This window comes from Pteropus vampyrus, unplaced genomic scaffold, assembly GCF_000151845.1.
Source record: "Pteropus vampyrus isolate Shadow unplaced genomic scaffold, Pvam_2.0 Scaffold1, whole genome shotgun sequence".
Classification (NCBI taxonomy): Eukaryota; Metazoa; Chordata; class Mammalia; order Chiroptera; family Pteropodidae; genus Pteropus; species Pteropus vampyrus.
The window spans coordinates 10,018,767-10,040,091 of record NW_011888782.1 but is presented as its reverse complement, the minus strand read 5'-3'; the positions used below and the strand labels follow the sequence as shown (position 1 = coordinate 10,040,091).

At 37.3% G+C, this 21,325-nt stretch overlaps 2 protein-coding genes across 4 annotated transcripts in view; one reads left to right on the top strand and one right to left on the bottom strand.

The window, feature by feature from the left end:
* Positions 1 to 11,918: 11,918 nt before the first annotated feature.
* Positions 11,919 to 15,828, bottom strand: RPL15 (ribosomal protein L15). Its single transcript, XM_011357254.2, has 4 exons — positions 15,692 to 15,828; positions 14,839 to 15,020; positions 14,373 to 14,509; positions 11,919 to 13,631 (listed from the first exon to the last, which is right to left on the bottom strand). The coding sequence occupies exons 2-4, from the start codon at positions 15,008 to 15,010 to the stop codon at positions 13,326 to 13,328; spliced, it is 615 nt and encodes a 204-aa protein (XP_011355556.1). The 5' UTR covers positions 15,011 to 15,020; positions 15,692 to 15,828; the 3' UTR covers positions 11,919 to 13,325.
* A 76-nt stretch (positions 15,829 to 15,904) lies between these two features.
* The window catches only part of NKIRAS1 (NFKB inhibitor interacting Ras like 1), a 32,011-nt gene continuing 26,590 nt past the window's right edge, over positions 15,905 to 21,325 (top strand). The window contains exons 1-3 of one of the 3 annotated variants that reach the window (XM_023531354.1): positions 15,915 to 16,050; positions 16,742 to 16,807; positions 19,906 to 20,016. In XM_023531354.1, the coding sequence (XP_023387122.1) occupies positions 19,923 to 20,016 (94 nt within the window). In that variant the 5' untranslated portion in view covers positions 15,915 to 16,050; positions 16,742 to 16,807; positions 19,906 to 19,922. Of the gene's footprint in view, positions 16,051 to 16,195; positions 16,215 to 16,741; positions 16,808 to 19,905; positions 20,017 to 21,325 lie in introns of those variants that run through there. The other 2 variants (XM_023531418.1, XM_023531388.1) reach the window with 2 other exon arrangements.

Sequence of the window (21,325 nt, the reverse complement as noted above, 5' to 3'; positions counted from 1 at the left end):
ATAGTAATCAAAATTCATTTATGTGAAAAACTTTTTTGAGGCTTACCATTTTGATTCTGCCAATTTGGTCTTAATGTTTTCACTCAGTGGATATTTTTAATAGCAGTAATTTAAAACCCATAGATAATTGAGTCTGACAAATTTATGAATACAAACATTCTAATTATAATTATCCTAACATTGATAAATTTTCAGCAAAGTATTAACTAGAGAAATCCATTAGGCTGATTTGATTTGAATAATTTATTGCTGAACAAATCAATAAATGATCAATTTTGTATATGGTGAAGTGACACTATTTCAAGTAGTTCCCATTTTCATTTTGGTTTCCTGGAATTATTTTCATAAAAATCAAGTTTCTCTCTCAAAATCTTATAAAAAAGAGTTGAATCATTGAGCAATTTTTATTTTTTAATTAAAAAATTTTTTTGACCAATTGGAGCTTCAACCATTAAGCTTTCTTTCAAGGACTTATTTCTTCCAAGTGCATCTGCCTTATCATATTTTTCAGATTTTCAATTTGCCAAGATTTAATCTATTATTTTTGAATCAGCAACAAATTTTACCATGTTTAGTTTTAACTATTGTTGGTTTTATTTTTACCGTAATATTATTATAAATTTGATTTTTTAAAAAAAGCCTGTTAGTTTCTGCTCTTTTATTTAATTTGTGAAAAAAATGTGATAAAATCCCCTCAGATATCTCAAGATTAGTACAAAGTTTATGACTGGGCTATCGCACTGTTTTTTCCCCACTTTGTACCAAGTACACAAGCTGCCGATGGAGCAGAGAAGTAAAGGCTAGGTCAAAAGTCCTACTTCATAAAAGTCAAATAACTTGAAATGACAAGTTTATATATGACATTCAGAATTTTTAGATACCAGGCACCATAGTAAGCCCTGGAGATGAAAAGATGCCAGTCTCTACCCTCAAGGAACTCCAGGGCTTCTAATGAGGCAGCAGGGCTATTATATAGTCATCGTAATATGCTTGTTAATGGCTAAATTGGATACATTTAATCATTTGTCATAGTAGGTATTTAAGATTTTGCCAGTAAGCAGATAATTACAATGCCCCATCACCTCTAACTGCTTCCCTGGTCCACCTTGTGATTTTCTCCATCCCGACATCCAGCCTCCTTCAATCTTGTCCCCCAACAATCCATTCTAAGTGATCTTTTTAAAATCTAATTAAATGATGTTACCTTGCTCCTTAAAAACCCTCCAATTGCTCTTCATTTCACATAGAATAAAATCCAAAGTCTTTCCCATATCTTAGAGGGTCCCACAGGACCTGGTCCCTGCCTCCGTCTCAAACCTCATCTCTTTCCCCTCTCCCTGGTTGTCCTTCCACTCCAGTTTCACTGGCCTCCTTTCCTTTCCTCCAACCTCTCAAGCTCAGTCCCAGCTCAGAGCCTTCACATTTGCTGTTCTTTCTGCCTGGAATGTTTTTCCCTCAGGTTATCACGTGGCCTCCATCTTACCCACCACATTTCATTTCTATATCCTTCTAGAGACTTCCCGATTCCTATTTAATGGTGATCCACCCTTCCCCCAGAATCCTAGTCATTATCCAAAATTATTTTATTCATTTACTTATTTATTGTCTCCTCTATTAAAATATGGGAAACGTAAGGGCAGGGCCCCTACCCATCTCATTTGCTAGTGTAGTCTAAACCCCTGACACATAGTTATTCCTCAATAAATATTTGTGGAATAGATAGATAAATAAATGATGTGTAGAAAGAGCTGTAATAGAGCTGTAACAAATGTCATAAAAGAGTCAGAAATACCATCACTAAAAAGGTGACTATTGAATAAATAATGAGTTGCAATTCAAATGATGAGTCAGGCAGTTGAGAAGGGGGCCAAGTAGGAGAATGGAGATGAAAAGTAAGTACAAGACATCCTGGAAGATGGAGTCGGTGCAAAGATGCCTAAATGAGAAAGAAGGAACAGGTTTACTGAGCAAGGAGGAAACAGAAGTTGTGTCATTACTATCTGACAAAGACACTGTGATAATCAGAATAATGCCCCTCAAAGATATCCACATCCTGAGATGTGATTCCCCAGAACCTGTGATAACCTTGTGTTACAGGACAAGAAGAAATTAAGGTTGCAGATGGAATTAAGGTTGTTAATTATGTGACCTTAAAATAAAGAAATTATCTTGGATTACCCATGGGCCCAGTGTAATCACCAGGGTCCTTTACATGTGGAAAAAGTCAGTGTCAGCATGATGTAGGCTGAGAAAGAGTACACCAGTCATTGCTGGCTTTGAAGGTGGAAGAGGGCCATAAGAAGAGGAATGTGGGCAACCTCTAGGAACTGGAAAATACAAGAAACAGATTTTCCCCTAGATGCTCCAGAAAGGAATGCAGCACTACCAAGATTTTAGCCTAGCAAGACCCTTTTTGGACTTCTGATCTCCAGAACTGTAAGAGAATAATTTTGTGTTGCGTTAGGATGCTGAATGTGTGGTAACTCGTTACAGAAACAATAGAGCACAAATAAAGACACCAAAAAACCACTTAAGTAAAATTAGGAAAGAAAAAGCAAATCTCAAAACTAGTTTGAGTGTATGGACTGGTGGAGGGAAAAGGTTTGGTAAGCAGTAGAGAAGCTGACTTCCAGTCTTGGAATGCTGACTTTATACAATTCACCTTTGTTTGCATAACATATGAGAACAACCTAAAGAACTGAGAACTCTTTAAGATCACCTTCAGTATATAAAGGGGAAAAAGTGAGTGAATTAGGATGGAGTGGGACCAGCAATCACCACTGTTTTACCCTGCTATTCTTTCAAGATTTAGAAATCATTATTATTACATGGATCCCTTAAGCCACTGTTTACAAATTTCTTTTAAAAATCTATTAGATAATAAGTCTAATGATATTATCTGAATTTTTTTTTTTTTTTTACAAGAGAGCAAGAATGGATGCTTTCGTTTAAAGGAGAGGGGAAAAAAAATCTCTGAAGAATGTTTTATTTTCTGAGGAAGATGGGTAAGCTGTGAATAATCACCACTGTGGTTAGCATTAATTCTTGCAGAGTTGGTCCTTATAAGTCAACCAGATCCCTTTCTGTTGCTTTATAAATTGAGCTGAAATAGTTCCTGCTGACCCGAGAGTGTTGGCTGCCTGCCCAGAAGTGCCACCCCTGCAGGCACTGTATAATGAGGCAATCCACAGGGCTGATCTCAGCATAAATAAAAGTTCAAGCTGGGACTTAAATTTTTAACACATTTGCTGTATGAAAGCAAAATAGCTAGAGGAAGTGTAACAGAATGACATCATTCAAATAACTGAATAACCATTTAATCATTCAAAGAACCAATATCGCAAGACACATGTCATTATGACAGCATGGCCCACAGCTGCCTAAGATGCATACTTCCTTCTTACTTTATACCCATGACAAAACATAAGGATATGATTACATTTGGTGATGTTTGGTTTTGGTTTATTGAAGTACTTTGCTTGTGGGTGAGGAATGGTGAGAAGATATTTGGTTTTTCTATGTGGAAAAAAATAGTTTCTGCACATAAATTATGGAAAGAAGGAGCAAATAATAAAAACACACATACATAAATGCTCCCCATTTTGGATTAAAATAAAGTTCAGATCATTACTTTGCCATTCTGAGCTAAATTTAGAAATCTCTCTTAGGCACTGTTAATATTTATAATAAAAATATATAAATTTTAAAAGGCCAAAAAATTACATTCTCATAGAAATATTAGGCTGCTAGTATATACCATACAAATCATTTCGAAGTAGTGCTTAACAGAAAACAAAATTCTGTGGTATGCAACTAAAAATACTGTTTTAGAATTTCTAGTACCTGTGGTTATATATTCGTGACCATGGCATACTAGATTTTGCACAATCTTAACCCAGGGTGTAGAGGGTTTATCAGGTGGACCTAGATCCCTGTTTTTATCCTGTTAGCTCATCAGGCTGTTGAAGTGTTGCTCAGCCTCTCCGAGTCTTAGCTACCCCTTCCAGAATCAGTAAACTCCACAGTTTAAGCAGCCCTGAATGCTACGCCCTCTCTGGATTCCCCATGTTCTCATGGATCTGGGTCTGTAATTCTTCACTGCTTGCCTTGAAATAAACAGATAGATAAAAGAGAATTGATAGATAGATTAGATAGATGATCGATAAACTTTTATATTATATATATGTAAATTATCTTGCCTTTCCCATTGTGTTTGGAGAGAAAGCTTGGCCAAATTAGCTATTCTACCACTTATCAATTATACCATTACAAAAAGTAAAAATTCTATAATTATTTTTAATTTTAAAAAAAAGAAACTGGAAGAAAAGAAACCCAAACGTTAACATTGTTCTCTCTGGGTGGTGTAACTCAGGTAATTTTTTATGTCCTGTATTTATTTGTTAGCAGTATGCTTAAGAAGTTTGAGAGTCCCACAAATTGTAAGCACAGACATAATTTTATAATCTAAAATACATTTTTTAGAGTTAATTTTAATTTTTATTTTAAATGTTCCCTTAAGTAATGTGAAAAATTTAAAGCAACTCACTATTCCTTGGAATACTCTCCAATAAGTCAATAAGTCATTAGCCAATGATTAGCCAATAAGTCAAACACATGTTTATTACTTATTCAAAATTAAAAGTGATTTAGGGTAAGCTTCTGATTCCCAGACCAAACAAAATCATTACAAAAAGAAAAAGAAAATTATAGGCCCATATCCCCAATAAACATGGAAGCAAAAATCCTCAACAAAATATTAGCAAACTGAATTTGGCGATATATTACAAGATTATACATACTCCATGATCAAGTGTATCCTAGGGATTGATTCCTGGGATGCAAGTTTGGTTCATTAACTGCAAATCAATTAATGTGATACACCACATTAAGAAATTGAAAGATAAAAATCACACAATGATATCAATAGATGCAGAAAATCCAGCATCCATTTATGATAAAAACTCTCAGCAGAGTGGGACTAGAGGGAACATACATAATAAAAGCCATATATGACAAACCCACAGCTGACATCATACTCATGAGGAAAAACTAAAAGCATTTTCCTTAAGATCAGGAACAAGACAAGGAAGTCCACTTTCACCACTTTTATTCAACATAGCATTGAAAGTTCTAGCCACAACAACCAGACTAGAAAAAGAAATAAAAGGCATCCAGATTGGGAAGGAAGAAGTAAAACTGTTATTATTGGCAGATGACATAATACTATGTACAGAGAAGCCTAAAGATTCCACCAAAAACCTGTTAGAACTGATCAATGAATTCAGTAAAGTAGCAGGATATAAAATTAATATTCTATTTTTATACACCAATAATGAACTTTCAGAAAGAGAAATTAAGAAGACAATCCTACTCACAATTGCATCAAAAAAACAATAAAATAACTAGGAATAAATTTAACCAAGGAGGTAAAAGACCGGTACTCAGAAAATTATAAGTCTTTGAAGAAACTGAAGATAGAAATAAATGGAAACACATACCATGCTCATGAATAGATAGAATTAACATCATTAAAATGGCCATACTACCCAAAGCAATCTACAGATTCAATGTAATCTCTATCAAAATGCCAATGGCATTTTCCACAGAACTAGAACAAATAATCTGAAAATTTATATGGAACCATAAAAGACCTCAAATAATCATGGCGAACTTGAGAAAGAAGAACAAAGTTGGAGGTACCACACTACCTGGTATCAAACTATACCATAAGGCCATAATAATAAAAATAGCATGGTATTGGCATAAAAACCATGTTCAATGGAACAGAATACAGAGCCCAGAAATAAATCCACGCCTATGTGGTCACTTAATTTATGACAAAGGAGGCATGAATACACAATGGAGTAAAGATAGTCTCTTCAATAAACGGTGTTGGGAAAACCAGGCAGATACATGCAATACAATATACAAGAATAAACTTGAAATGGATTAATACTTAAATATAAGACCCAAAACCATAAAACTCCTAGAAGAAAACATAGGCAGGAAACTTTCTGACATTACTTAGTAATATTTTTTTCTGATATATCTTCTGGGGGAAGGGAAACAAAAGAAAAAATAAACAAATGGGAATACACCAAACTAAAAAGCTTTTGCACAGGAAAAAAAAAAAAACAATCAACAAAATGAAAAAGACAATCTGCTAAATGGGAGAGGATATTTGCCAATGACACATCAGATAAGGGGTTAATATCCACAATTTATAAAGAACTCATATAACTCAACACCAAAAAAAACCAAAAAATCTAATTAAAAAATGAGCAGAGAACTTGAATAGGCATTTTTCCAAAATGGCCAATAGGCATATGAAAAGATGCTCAACATCACTAATCATCAGAGAAATGCAAATTAAAACCACAATGAGATATGACCTCACACCTGTCAGAATAGCTATCAATAAATCAAAACTCAACAGGTGTTGGTGAGGATGTGGAGAAAAGAGAACACTCGTGTACTATTGGTGGGAATGCAAATTGGTATAACGACCAATGAAAAACAATATGGAGTTTCCTCAAAAAAATTAAAAATAGAACTACCTTATGACCTAGCAATTGCACTTCTGGTTATTTATCCAAAGAAGACCAAAACACTAATTCAAAAAGATCTATGCCTGCTATGTTCCTGGCAGTGCTATTTACAATAGCCAAGATATGGAAGCAATCTAAGTATTCATCAATAGACAATTGGTTCAAGAAGAGGTGGTACATATATACAATGGAATATTACTCAGCCATAAAAAAAAAAAAAAAAGAAATCTTACCATTTGCAACAACTTGGATGGACCTAGAGGGTATTATGCTAAGTGGAATGAGTCAGACAGAGAAAGACAAATACCATACAACAGGGGTCCCCAACCCGCGGCCACAGACCACTACTGGGCAGCACAGCAGGAGGTGAGCAGCAGGTGAATGAGGGAAGCTTCATCTCTATTTGCAGCCGTTCCCCAGCAGCATCACTGCCTCAGCTCCACCTCAGATCATCAGACATTAGATTTTCATTGGAGCACCAGTCCCTGGTGCCAGAAAGATTGGGGACCATACAATTTCTGTGCCATACAATTTCACTTATATGTGGAATCTAAAGAACAAAATAAACAAACAAACAAAATGAAGACAGACTCATAAACACAGAGAACAAACTGGTGATTGCCAGATGGGAGGGGGATTGGGGACTGGGTGAAAAAGATGAAGGGATTGAAAAGTACAAGTTGGTAGTTACAAAATAGTCACAGAGATGTGAAGTACAGCATAGGGAATATTGTAATAACCATGTATAATGCCAGGTGGGTACTAATTGGGAGATCACTTTGTAAATTATGTAAATGTCTCCCACTATGCTGTACACCTGGAACTAATATAAAATAATATTGAATGTCAACTCTATTTGAAAAATAAAATAAACTGATTTAGAGTAAGCTTGTTAAGAACGCTTTCATTTATTTTATGATATGTGAAAATTTTGGAACATCTTTGACCTAGAAATTATATTTAGATGACTATTAGAAAATCACCATATATAGAAGAGACTACATGTAATTAAATAATTATGCCCCCTCTAGAGGCACAAACGTATTTTGAAACACTACATTTAAATATTTACCTAAAACTGGTTCAGTTTTATGAACAGTTCCAAAACATTCAAGGCCTGGTAATTCACACAAAATTGTTCCTGATTTTATTGTACTTGAAATGTTGGTCAAAGAAATTATTGATAATGAAAATACTTTCATAATAAAACCCCACCTAAAGAAAAGATAATGAAATAGCTGCGATTTTGTGAGACAGAGGTTATTGATGCTCAAGTCAAATTCCTTTGAGTTCTTTCCTACTTCTATGTTGCCCTCCTCAGCTTCTGTGTGCTTTTGTTTCTACACCCGTGATTCTCATGGGAGCCTGCCCTTGACCTCCAGGTGCCACTTGTCCTGCTGGCTTACATTCCAGTACCTGGGAGTTTACATTCTCCTAAAAACGAAACGTATAATGGGCCCTGAACCCATTGCTGATTGGTACAAGCCCAGTTTCCTTGCCATGAGTTGGGACAAATTCTGAGGCGTAATTTACACTCCTGAATTTACCTGAAGGATCAGACAGAAATAACCTCTGTGAGACTAAAATCATACTGACTTTTTCCTTGTCATTTCCTGAGGTTAAACCACTAACACAGAGTCCTGATTTGAAGTCAGCTTTTGTATATGGCATTATCTTAAATTACCACTACTTGAGGGAAAAATATTATTTTATTTAAAAGACCACCTGCTCACATTCATGAAGAGTAATGAGAAGAACAGCACCATTTTGAAAGAACAATAATGCTGTTGCCCAAAGCTTTTTGAGAACTTCAGAACTATTTTACAAATCACACAAAAAACAATGACATTGTGGCCTTACACATATTAATTTTTACCGTTACATTGTAGGATAGGTTACATAAGGAAAACTTTTCAGTTGATAGCTAACATCTTCAGTGGAAGGTTTTATCTTTGGGCTTGGCACTTCTTGGTCATGTCCCCAGGTTTTGTTATTCACCTTATTTGGGGGATCTGCAATTTTCCCCTCACTGAACAGGGAACAAGATTACAGTGAGGACATAAAGGATAAAATTCTATCAGCTGTTATTATATCAACATACATTATATAAAAACTAAGTAAGAATGAACGGATTAGAGAACTACTAAGTTGGGAGGGGGCAGAGCATTAAAATGTTTGTTCATTCTAATCGAAGTACTAATGTTGGATGTATTGCTACAATGGATTCTAACACTACCTGCAGAATCCAACTGGGGGCCAACAGACAGAATTCTTGAATGTGAATGTCATTTTTGAATTTTCCTGTCTGATAAATGAAACGTCTTAGCATAGTTAATAATCAACCTCTGGAACCTAGATAATATGTTTATAGTCTCATAGAAAGTAGTTTAGTGATTAAATGATTGATAATTATATTACCCATAAATTACTATTTCTAAACTAAATAGGACTGCCAAATAATCAACCTCTTTTTAAGTGACAGTGAGAATTGCGAGCAAACAAGTTCAGATGTTTGTAGCATGCTAATTAAATTAAATGATTTATTTAATTTTGGCAGGAGTGGTGAGTTGCCCTTAACCAGGATTTGAGAGTGAGTTGCGAAGTATTCCAGCTGCTTTATTAAATTTGAATGCTTTGAATATGAGTTTTAAAGGTACAGACCAACTATGCCACCTTTGCAGCAGATTTTTAAAGGAGACTTGATTAATGTTTCCTACTAAGAGCCTCTATTTTGTTTATCTCCCCTATGTAAAAACAGGTTGAAAATTATACGTTTAGTGATGATGTTCACTGCAGCATTAGTAACAATAGCTAAAATCTATGAATAAGCTAAATGTCCCGCCAACATTCCTGAGGCTGAACTGGAGGGTGATGATGGGGCTGTGGGGAGAGGATTGTTAGCTAAAAACTGCCAAGATGTAGCTTTCGGCTGAATGTCACGTCACTACTGGTATCACAGGCCAGCTTGATCCTTTCCAGACAAATCCAATGAATTGTTTTTCCTCCAAATTATGAATATCTATAAAACTTACTTTGAGTGTCCAGCACTTTGGCAGCAGACACAGTCTAAATTGAAACCAGTGGAAAACAAAAGGTCTAAAAGGTGTTGTAGCACTTCCTTCTTTTATAGTTAGTACAATTGGGATAAAACTTTTGTTAAAACTTCTAAAAATCTACTATTAGCCCAACAAAGGAAGTAGTAGTTATACACCATAAAAATCTGTAGCAACAAATATTATTCTGATATGAAATCTATACATCAAACACATTTTGTGTGGAAAACCCGACTTCAGTTGCCTCGTCTTTATCTACTGGGAAATATCACACACACATACACACATGATAAAAGAAGGTCAGGTCTAAAGCTGCACTGTCAATGGAACTTTCTGACGGTCAAATGATTTTTGTGCTGTCCAGTATGGTAGCCAATGTGGCCATTGAACACTTGAAATGTGGCTAGTGTGACTGAAGGAACTAACTTTTAAATTATAGTTAATTTAAATTTAGTCACCGGAGACTAAATTTAACAATATACCTCCTGATAACAATATACCTCCTAATTTCTCTTAGGAATTTCAGAACTTAAGAGATGGAATCAGAGCTTAGACTTGAATGGATAAAACGAACAGTTGAAACTTCAAGAACTTATCCTATATAAAGTCGCCGTTAAGAATCTTGAGAGCAGAGAAATGATGAAGCATAGCAGTAATGAGCTAGCAGCCATCCTACAATTCATTTAACATAGCAGGGTGCTTCAGAGTATATGGATTCTGATAGAAAAATGGACAAAGGAATATAATGGGAGGACACTGTAAAAGCAAACATAAGACTCTTTAAATATATAAATGCTCAGCTTTAATTATTGAATTAGGGTCAAGTTAGGCTATGCTGCCATAAGAATGAACACAACAGAGCTGAACACAATGAAGTTTATTGCTCAATTGTACAGAGACTGTGCAGCTTTCTTCCATCTTGTAGCTATGCTATTTGGAGCATTGGCCTCCATTGGCATTTCAACTCTTGACTGCCTTGGGGGGTAGTAACATATCACTCTGCTCTCATTCTCTTGGCAAGAATAAGTCCTAAGATCTATACCTAAATGTGTAAGGTACATAGTTTAGCTGTTATGCCCAGGGGAAAAAAAAAGCTACGCTGTATACACATGGCTTTGCCTCTGCCATACTCAGAAGTGCAAAAAAACCCTAGATTACAGTATCGTTTTCCCTATCAGACTGGCAGAGCAGAATCCCTGCCAATACATATAATTTTTAACGGACAATCTACTTCTAGGAATTTATCCTACAGATAAGCTAAGAAATATGCATCTTTATAAAGCAATGGATTGGAAAAAATAGTCATCAGCAGGAGCCATGCTAAGCAAATTGTGATACATCCATATAATACCATGCCATCATAAACGAGAAGAAACTCTTTGTGAACTGATAAAAATCAGGTATCTAACTAAATGAAAAAAAAATCAACTATAGGCTATCCTACACCATTTGTATCTTATGAAAATTCAAAAAACTAATCACATCGCCTGTAGAACTAGGGGATAGGAAGACTTCCTACAGACCCTACGTATCTTGAGTTTTTAGTTATGTCAATGTATTACTTAACTCAAAATTTAGTTTTTAAGGATATGGAGACTGCCACTATCTGTGTAACTGAGAAAGTTGCTTAATCTCTCATTGACAAAAAGAGAGTTAAATAACTACCTACATCTCGTGGGGTTTTGAGAAACCAATTGCTCCATTTCTAAAGAAAATTCTATAATCAATTTGGGTATGTTTGAATCACATGGCAATCCAGAAATATTAACAGCTTGTGGGGCAGTCAGGGAAAGCCTCTCAGGTGTTATTTAATACCTCGGGAGTTTCCTCATCTCAAAAGGATTAAGAAAAGTGCTTGACATATCTGAGGAACAGCAAGGCTGGGATGAGATGGAATGACAGTAGGACATGAGGTCACTTGGTGAAAATAGGATCGTGGAAGCTATTTATAAGACTTGAGTACTAATTAAACACAGGAGTGACACATTGACCTAACAGGATTCTTCTATCTGCTGTATGGAGACAAAACTGTAAGGTCACTGATAGGAAAAAGCCCTCCCTGGAGACTGTAAGGCCGACCTTTGGTCTGAACCCTCCAACCTCCCCTATCCAAAACTATCATTTGGAATAGTTTGAAAAAGACAAATTAAGTTTTTCTAATTCATGCAAGGACTGAAGAACCAAGAAAGAAAACTCTAAAAACTTACTACTCATTTTCCCTTAAATTGACTTTCTGCATCACCTTGTTACCTACAGGTTAGGGTATTTGGTTTGCTTTAAGCACATTAGTATTAGGCAACAAAAGATAACAGGTCCATTTTAGTTTAACAGACATTTATTCTTTTAAACAACCTCTACACACAAAATAGATGGTTTAAGATTTTTGAATGGAATTTTGGTCTCAAGAGGTTTTGAGTCTGCTACATGTTTTCTGGAAATCATTTAACTGAGCTTTTTAAGACCCCTGAAGAAAATAGGGAAATTGGTTCAAGGAAATACACAGCAGTTAGGTTTTGGAATCAAACTACCTATTCTGAAATCAGCAAACCCAGAATTTGAAATTGGGGCAATTCCTCTTCTGTACTTCCTATACTCTAATTCACCCTGGAAAACAGAATGTTGTAGTATGCTTTATCATTAAGGTAGACACAGCTGAAAGCCTGGAAAGTTTGTGGAATAAGAATTTTGAAGGTAGTTTCAGCAAGGAGAGAAAAACTAGTTACATCAGAAACCATGAATGTGTACTGATACCAACATGACTTTTCTCAATAGCCCTATGGGATCATGTGGGTTGGCCCAAGATGACTTGCTTCTAAGACTGGACTAGGTAATGAAGTACTTTTAAATAAAGCCAACCATATTTTTATCTTAAGGTAGTTAGTGTTCATAATGGTCACGAATTAACACTACAACAAACTCTAAGGCTAATAAATTCCCTTGTCTATCTTATGTTCAATTTCCATCAGTTTCAGTATATACCAGTTTACCAACTTTGCATGAAATTCAGTATTCTATAGATCCCATGGAGTCATGAGATTGAACAAGGAGCTGCTTCTCCTTTTATGAATTTCAACGGGACTCTGGAGGCCAAGCCAATTTTGTTTAGGTTAACCAAGATTTCTTCCATTTGTAATATAACCAACTCTCTTACAATAGGATTGTTCAAATTTCCTAGTAATGGCGGCTTTAAATTTTTCTTCCAGAAGAATAAGTTTTGTGAATAATTAGGTTACATCTGAATACATGGGCCCTCTAGTCAACTTTCACTTTTCTGCATATGATTAGAATGGATTAGGATATCCTTTACATTTCCAAGCAAAATTCAATTTAAAATGTTTGTTCTTGCCAAACTCCAAAAAAGTAGCCCCTTGAGAATAAACCAGCAGAGCACTGCATTACCAAAATGCTGTAGGTTTCATCACATGCACCAACAAATCTACATTGCTAGTTCTGTACTCTTTTCACAGAACTTATTTAACACCTATTATACCAAACAGCATTTTAAACACTGACATATAAACTCCCTAATAAGATAAAGCAAAGACAAGTGTTTGACAAATAGGATACACCAATCACTTAAGTCTTCAAACATTATTGCACTTTAACTTTCATAATTTGACAATGCATTCATGAAACAATCTGCAGACTAGTTTTAACAAAGAACACTTTTAAAGCAGACATGACTGTCCTAAATTGTTTATTAGGAAAGAATTTTACAAACATATTAGCGGTAACGATGAAGCTGGAGAGTATTGCGCCTCCTCCAAGCTGCACGACGAGAACCACCAATAGTGTGGTGGAACTTGTGGCCCTTTCCGAGGCCACGGCTCTTGCGGCCTGCAGACGTCAGCCCTCGCATCTCCCTGTGCTTGTGGACTGGTTTGGTGATCCACTGGGTGTCAGGATTCCGTCTGATAGCTTTATGGAATGGATCAATGAGAATAACCTCAAAGAATTTGTATGTGGAATCTTCACCAACCCAGTAAGAATTCAGGACTCTCAGAGCCCCACAGTGGCGTCCAGCTCGCTCCTGGAAGAGGAAAAAAGGCCTAAGGTCAACCTCCTACATTTCCCAGATAGCAAATTAAGCAGCAAGAATTCTCTTTAGTTCACTACTAGACAAGTGACTGAGGTGTGACCACTACATATAAGGTAAACTTACTATTCCCTATTATACCCACTCCGTAAGTAAGGCATGGATGTTAAAGACTACCTGGCTAACAAAATTTCAAATTCTGGAACCTTGTCTTCTTCTAATAGAGAGGCCAGCAAATTTTTATAGAAAACCTTAATTATCATGTTTTAGGCTGTGCAGGCCGCAATGATCTTTTTTTGGGCAGTCTTCGCCTTTTAATATCAAAAACATCTTTGACCATAGAAGGCAACAGTCCATTGTTCACAAACCACTACAACAGAGCAAAGTTTAATTTACTAACCCAGAAAAACAATTTATACCTGACCACAGAAAATTAGCAATACAGAAAAATGCAGCTTCTATAGAGTGAGGGACAAAATTTACTGCCCTTCAAAAGCTTAGGTTCCAGAGGTTCACACTAATCATAGAACAAAATTCCAATATCTATGATCAAACATAGATTAACAACAAAGATGGACAAAGTCTCTTGACAGCAACTCTTTACCAAGCGTAGTATCACAACCCCCATTTCGAACACAACAGGGCTCACCTAGGCAAATTAACAATCAGAAAAGTTGCTCAAATCCTTCATCTCCAGGTGGCAACCAAAATAACTGCTTCTCAAAAACCACCTACCTCAGCAACAGATTGAAGGCTTCGAGCAAACTTTAGCTGGTTAACACCGTGATGGACAGGCTTGCCATAGGTCGCACCCTTAGGAACTGGGCGTTTGCGGCCACCACGGCGGACACGAATCCGATATATGACATAACCTATAAACAAAAAATATGGTGGTCTCAAAGTGGATGATTCAGTGACTTGTCACTATTGCTCCCACATCAAAATTATTTCAGACCATAAGTAAAATACTGTATAACTGATGTAAGTAAAATTAATACCAGTTTGAGGCTTACAGGGAGATTGATCAACTTTTCATTTCCACTCTATTAACAATCATGTGCAGTTATTTACTGATCCACTGCTAGCTTAATACAGTTTCTGCCAAAGCCCTATTGAGGCGATAGTAGCTTTTTTATCAATGGTTTCCAACTTTTCCCGGGGAATATAATTTTATCCAGGCACCCACGCAGAAACCACTCACCTTGCTTAGCCTTGTATCCCAGCCTGCGCGCTTTATCCGGCCGGGTGGGGCGGGGGGCCCTGTGGAGTGCAGAGAGCTGGCGATACTGCCAGCAGCGCACCCTAAGAAGAAAGCGCATGACATCGGACTGCTTCTTCCTCCACAGCTCCTGGATGTACTTGTAAGCACCCATCTTGGCTTACCTTTGAGACAAAACTGGGTATTAAATTATAGCATCCATTTAAGGTATAAGACTCCGTCCGTCCATCTTAGTTCCCTACCAACCACAAAGAAACCAATGAAAATGGCTCTGCACGAACTGAGGGGGATACTAAGCCCAACCCCCACCTTTGCGCCCACGGATAGCAGCGCCCAGTCACCTCTGCGACCCCAGCGAAAAGCACCGTAGGGAGGCACTCGGGACATTTTTTGCTGGACAAATGAATGGAGCTAGACTTAGGCCCTGATTGCGGCCGGCAGAGTCCCCGAAGGCTGCGCCCTGCCTATAAAAACATCTCGCCGACACCACGGGGGAAAATGCCGCCGCCGCCGCTCTACTCTCCAGAAAAAAAACACTTACTCCATCCAACCCGCCCAGCTCGCTTTAGGAAGCCCTAGGCCCAACCTATTCCTCAACCCCACGCCTCCTTTTCCTTCATGCTGTGGGCCCAGCTCGATTTCCCGCCGCCATCACATTATCCCCCAGCCCACCCCGGGGCCCTCTCCACAACAGCGCTGTCCCGCATCCTGACCAAACTCGCGCCGCGTAGGAGGAAGGAGAAGCTTCGGAGACGCAGGGTCCCCGAGACTGGATGGCCCAGGCGAACGGAGATGAGCGGCGGATGGAGTAGCGAAAATCCCCTACAAAGCCTACCTGATGGCTGCGGCCAGACGGAAAGGAAGAGCCTTTCTCCCACAATCCCTTTTGGGCTCCTCCCCTAATTCAGAGAAACTCTTTCCGGTAGAAAGCTGCGGCCGCTCAGAGCCTCACGGGACATGTAGTTCCGGCAGAGAGCCTTGTGGGCGGAGTTCCGTCGGGATTGGACGCAGCTTTCCCTATTGTCCCGCCCCCTGCTCTTCCTGGCGGCAGTAGGTAGCGAGGCCTGCGCGGCTACTGTCCAAGACAGTCCCGCTGCCGGGCGAGGGAAGTTGGAGGCGGTGCTCCAGGGGCTGAAACCCGTCGTGGAGCTAGCTGCGCAGCCAGTGTGCCGCTGTCTTCTGCCGAGTGTACAGGTCTGTGTAATGAGGTTTATGGGTCGGCTTCACGCACTGCAGGCTCCTCACTTGAGGTGTTGCTGCGGGGAACGCTGTCCTCTTTCTCCCCCGGGATGGATGCAGTAATCTGGAGACCCGAGGCGGTTCTGACAAACCCCTGCGACGCTGCCGCCAAATAAAACGTTAGTGGTGCAGGGGCTACGGGAGTCGGGGCCTTCGCACTGTATCTCCCTCTCTCTCTCTCCCGGGCCCCCGGATCAATTCTGGTTTTAGCTCTGGTGGGCCCAGCTCCAAGCGATTTTTCCCTAAAAAGGATCCAGGGGTAGGGGTAGCGTGGGCGGCTCCGTGCCTTTCCTGCGCACGGATTTGGTTCAAGTATTGCTACGTTAGAACCACAGTTTTTTAGGAAAGCGAAATATTTATTTGCCAAGACCTGGTTGGCAGTTGCGAGTGTTTGGGAAGAAATGCCGAGAAAATGCTGGCATTTTGTGTTGTGTTCTTTATTGAAAAATGGTTTACTAGCTTTTTTGGGTCTCCAGAATATTTTCATTTTCGGTAGTCGTGGGGTTTAATTCTACACATTCTAAGTTTAAGTGTGGCCAAGGTTTAAGAGAATCATATTGACCTTCTAAATCATTAGCGGTCTTGGTTATTCCCCGCGCCCCCCCCCCCCGCCTTTTTAATGAAGTACCTAATATGTGTCCCGCAGTGTCCCAGTTGCTGGGGATGCAGCGGAACTAGCTTTCTTGGAAACGGGCAGTCAACGTAAGTTAAGGTGTGTATTATGTTGGGACAAACGTTAAAGGGGAGGGCATTGATGGGCAGTGTTGGGGTCGGGGTGGAAATTTTGGATGGAATGTTCAGGTTAAGTCTTGAAAAGTAGCATTTGAGAAAAGACCTGAAGGATGTGAGCGGTGGAGATGGGGGACTGATTTCAGTCAGAGGGATAAATGGCAAGGCTGGAGTATGCCTAGATTAACACAGGAACAGGAGGCAATGTGGCTGGAATCAACCATAGGGCAAACTAGCAGATGACATGAGAGCATTTCAAACTCTTGAAACTTAGATTTACATCAGAGACTTGGCCACCCCCAGAATCTATTTGTGTGAGTCAGTGCCAATTCAGTGTACTGCAGATGACTTCCTTTTTTTTTTTTTTGGAAGAAAATGGTGCATATTTATTGTGTTTGGGAATTATGAAATATTACAATCTTATAGAACTGAGCTTTTAGTAGTTTTTGTTTGTAAATCTGAGTATAAGTGTAACAACCACTTTTTTTTATGTGAGTCGCCAACATCGTTATATACAGAAAATATTTTTGTGTGTGGATTGTTATTCACTCAATATCTTACATTAGATATTAAGTTTTTAAAGAATTAATACTTTTCATTGATAGTAGCAAGTCACTAATCTTCAGCTTTATGTAGTATTGTTTTCCAGTTGAAGATAACTAAGTACCTAGAATGTTTCAGCTGTGCTTTGATTAATCACTTAACCTTTTATCTTTGTTTTCTTTTTCATGTTGTAAAATATTTAACGTGATCTATTCTGTCTTATATCTTTCCTTGTTTTTCTTTCCTAAAAAACCTTAAAGTCCTTACCTTGCGTTTGAGTTACCTCTATTCAGTTATTTTTACTGTTTGCTCTTGATGTCGAGATTTCTCTGATATATTGAAGAAACTCTCTCCCAATTTATTCATTTATACATATTCAAAAAATAATACATATTTTTAACAAACTTTCTCCACTAATCCTAATATCAGTGAGTGAGCAACATACAATTTAAAGCAGATATATCAAGATCATTTCCAAAGACACTTTGAAGTATTTGATTTCTGAATTTCTCAGGATTCTGTTGGTTTCAGTAATTTCCCAGTTTGCTGCCCTCCTCAACACTCATATTTGCCTCCCTTTAACAAAGGGTCAGTTGCTGTAATTAATGTATTTTTCTTATAAATGCCTGCTTCACTCAACTACAGTATGTACCTGCTCTTTTAAAGCACTTGAGGTTTTTTGAAGATTGGTATAATGTGTGGTAAAGGGACTTTTTATTATTATTATTATTATTATTATTATTATTATTATTATTATTATTAAACAAGAAGGAAAGAGGAGCTAAGCATTGGTATTTTGAAATTCTGCTGTGGCCAAGACATTTTCAGAGGATGGGAAATACTAGAAAATAACAATAGAAAAATCAGAATTTATATCCCAGTTGCAACCTTATCTGACAACAGAATTGTTTTGTGCTGCCATCATTTTTTCTTATTCTCTGGAAGATTTCTTTAGGTGGCAGCTTCCTTTAAATTTTAACTATTATCATGAAAAACCCTTTGAAAGAAAGATTCAGTGTTATAACTTATAGGAGACCCACAATATGCAGAAGAGAGTGGAATCCTATGATAAATGAGATGACATTAAATCAATCATAAATTCAGAGGTATGTATAGAAAACCTTTTAAAATGGGCCACAGCTGCTGACGCAAGAGATAGCACACCATAGGTGATCAATGTTACACAAAGCTCTGCCCTTATAAATACTGAGAATTTTCCCACTGTAGTTATGTTGAAAGTATAAAGAAAATAAAGTGATGATTATTTCTCTGCTGATAAAATGTGTACTGCTCTGTAAATGAGTGCTATATTATTACTGTGCAACAATAATAGTAGCATTAAAAATGTTACTGTCAGCAGATTAGTGTTGCAGATGATTTGGTTCATAAAAAATCATTTGCTACTTGATGTTTTTTTGTGTTAAAAAAAATCAATAGGATGTACAACACACATGCATACACGGAAAGACTCCCAGCATCCCTTTAATCTGAATGCTTATTTGAACTTTCTTGTAGTTGTGTTTTGATTTCAAATTATTCTAGTATCCCTTTTACACATATTCTATCCTTCTAGGTAAGGAGAGAATTGGGAAATAAAAAGGTGGTGGGAGATGGCAAAGGCAATGTGGACATTTAAATTCTCCTTCAAATTATTCTATTGTGAGCCTTTTTCCCTTTCTGCCTTGGCTTTTAGTAACTGCCTTCTGGAAAATAAAAGCTTTGAGGATAATAAAAGAAAATGTTATCTGATCTTGCTCTTCCTCGGATATATTAGGAAGCTAGGAGAGATGAGTTTACTTTTTCTTTCTGAAGTGCCTGAGCAGTTTTTCTAGCATTAAGAAGGATGACTCAAAAAGAACTATTTCTCAAGATTTTGGTAACCCGTATGGCTACCAAAATCCTGAGAAGAGACTGACAGTAGCATTAATAGCATTAATGTTTCTCTTAAAAAATCAGGTTCATTCTCCATCCAAAATTTTTATCTTCAGGCTTTCTTAAATTTTTACTTAAATGTTATTTTTCCAGGTAAATATTGATGAGCAGGCAGCCTCTTTTTTTTTTTTTGAATTTTTATAAAAATTTATTTGAGCCAAACAGAAGATATGTCTGGAAACAAGATCTCAACAGACGGAGAAAAATACTTCTGGCAGTCTCTTTCAAGAGTTGGTTTTACATAGGATTCAGTTTGAATTCCTATAGATTTAATTGGTATTGAAATAGTCTTCGTATAAAATGTTTATTTTTGAAAACAAACGTGTATCCATATCGATTCATGTATTCTTATGTTTGTCTACATTACCTTGCAAAAATGTATAAGAAACTGGTAGCACTGATTGCTCTAAGGGAGCAAATGGGGTTTGGAAGGTATACGTTATTCTATATATCCTTTTTTACACTTGCAATTCTATACGTTATTTTATATATCCTTTTTTTATACTTGCAATTCCCCCTGTGTTTGTATTTATTAAATTTAAACGTAGAAAGGAAAAAGGAAAGGTTGATTTCAACAGTTTTAAAGATCTCCTATTCTCTTTACAGTGATATCTTGAGAGAAGATGGGAAAGGGCTGCAAAGTTGTGGTTTGTGGCTTCTTATCTGTGGGGAAAACAGCAATTTTGGAGCAGCTTCTTTATGGGAATCATACTGTTGGTAAGATGACTTTTCTCTAGTTTCTCTTTAGGTTCTGGGAACTCTTAGGGGCCTTTTGTTGGTCATGCTAACCTAAAGATGGGTGACAGTACACCAAAGTGAGGTTTAATCCAGAGACACCAAAAGGATCATAGAAGTCAACAGAATGGGAGAGGAAAAAATAGAAAAAAACATCTTTAATAATATTGAAGTTTAAGAGTGTTTGCTGTAAGTTTTTGGAAAGAAAACTCTGTGTGTGTGTGTGTGTGTGTGTGTGTGTGTGTGTGTGTGTGTGTGTGCTTTCTACATGTGTGGTTTCCTGTGATTTACATAATGAAGAGTGGTCTTGGAGTCATAGAATCACTGACTTAAGAGTAACACTGGGGGTGGTTCCATAGAGTAGTGGTGAGCACGTCTGCTTTACATGCAGGAGGTCCTGGGTTTGAGCCCCAGCAGAGCCATGGCCCCTACCCTGGGTGTGCCAGGCCCCAGGTGCACCAAATAAAAAAATTTTTTAAAAAATTGCATTAAAAAAAAAAAAAGTAACACTGAATGATCCTTCATTCTTATTTCAAACATGACTTCCCAATACTGCTGTGTAAGGTTTGTTTTAAAAATGGGAGATATAGCTCTTTGCTATAGTATGACCCAATTTTGTGAATTGGATTATCTCATTCATTTAGTCATTCACTGAGTTAAATCATTACTAAATACTTCCTATATGAATCCAGGCTGTGATGAGGCTTCATGAGAATTCAGAGGTGAAGAAGACACGTTTGGCTTTAAGGAGTTCATGGTTTAGTAAGGAAGACAGACATTACAAGTTAGAATGCAGTGATGTTTTTGTTAGAGAAGAAGGTAGATTCATAGATCTTCGAAGTATTTGTCTCTGGCAAGTAGCTTAGAGCACATTTCTATTTTACTTGTATTAACTGTTTTGATGAGCTCTGCTTCTCTTCTACCTTCCCAAAATAATATTTAACAATTTTGGTTAAATCCATATTTAGTTTTTATTATGGTGCCCGTGCCAGCAGTTCTCAAACTTTTTGGTTTCTGAATACCTCCTGTCATAAAATGTTGCACTATTGGTTCTTAAATTTTTACCTCCGAATTGTAATTTATGCCTGTGCAAAAAAAAAAAATTATGCCCAGCAGAGAATCCCTTTATCCTCTTAAAAAGCCACAGACAGCTTTTGTTTATATAATAAAGGCTATATCTTTTGATATTTTTCCTGTAGTAGAAATTAAAACTGAAAAATTCAAAAAATACTTATTAAAATAATGACAGTAAACTTAACACATGCTAAGATAACGTGTTTTATGAAAAAAA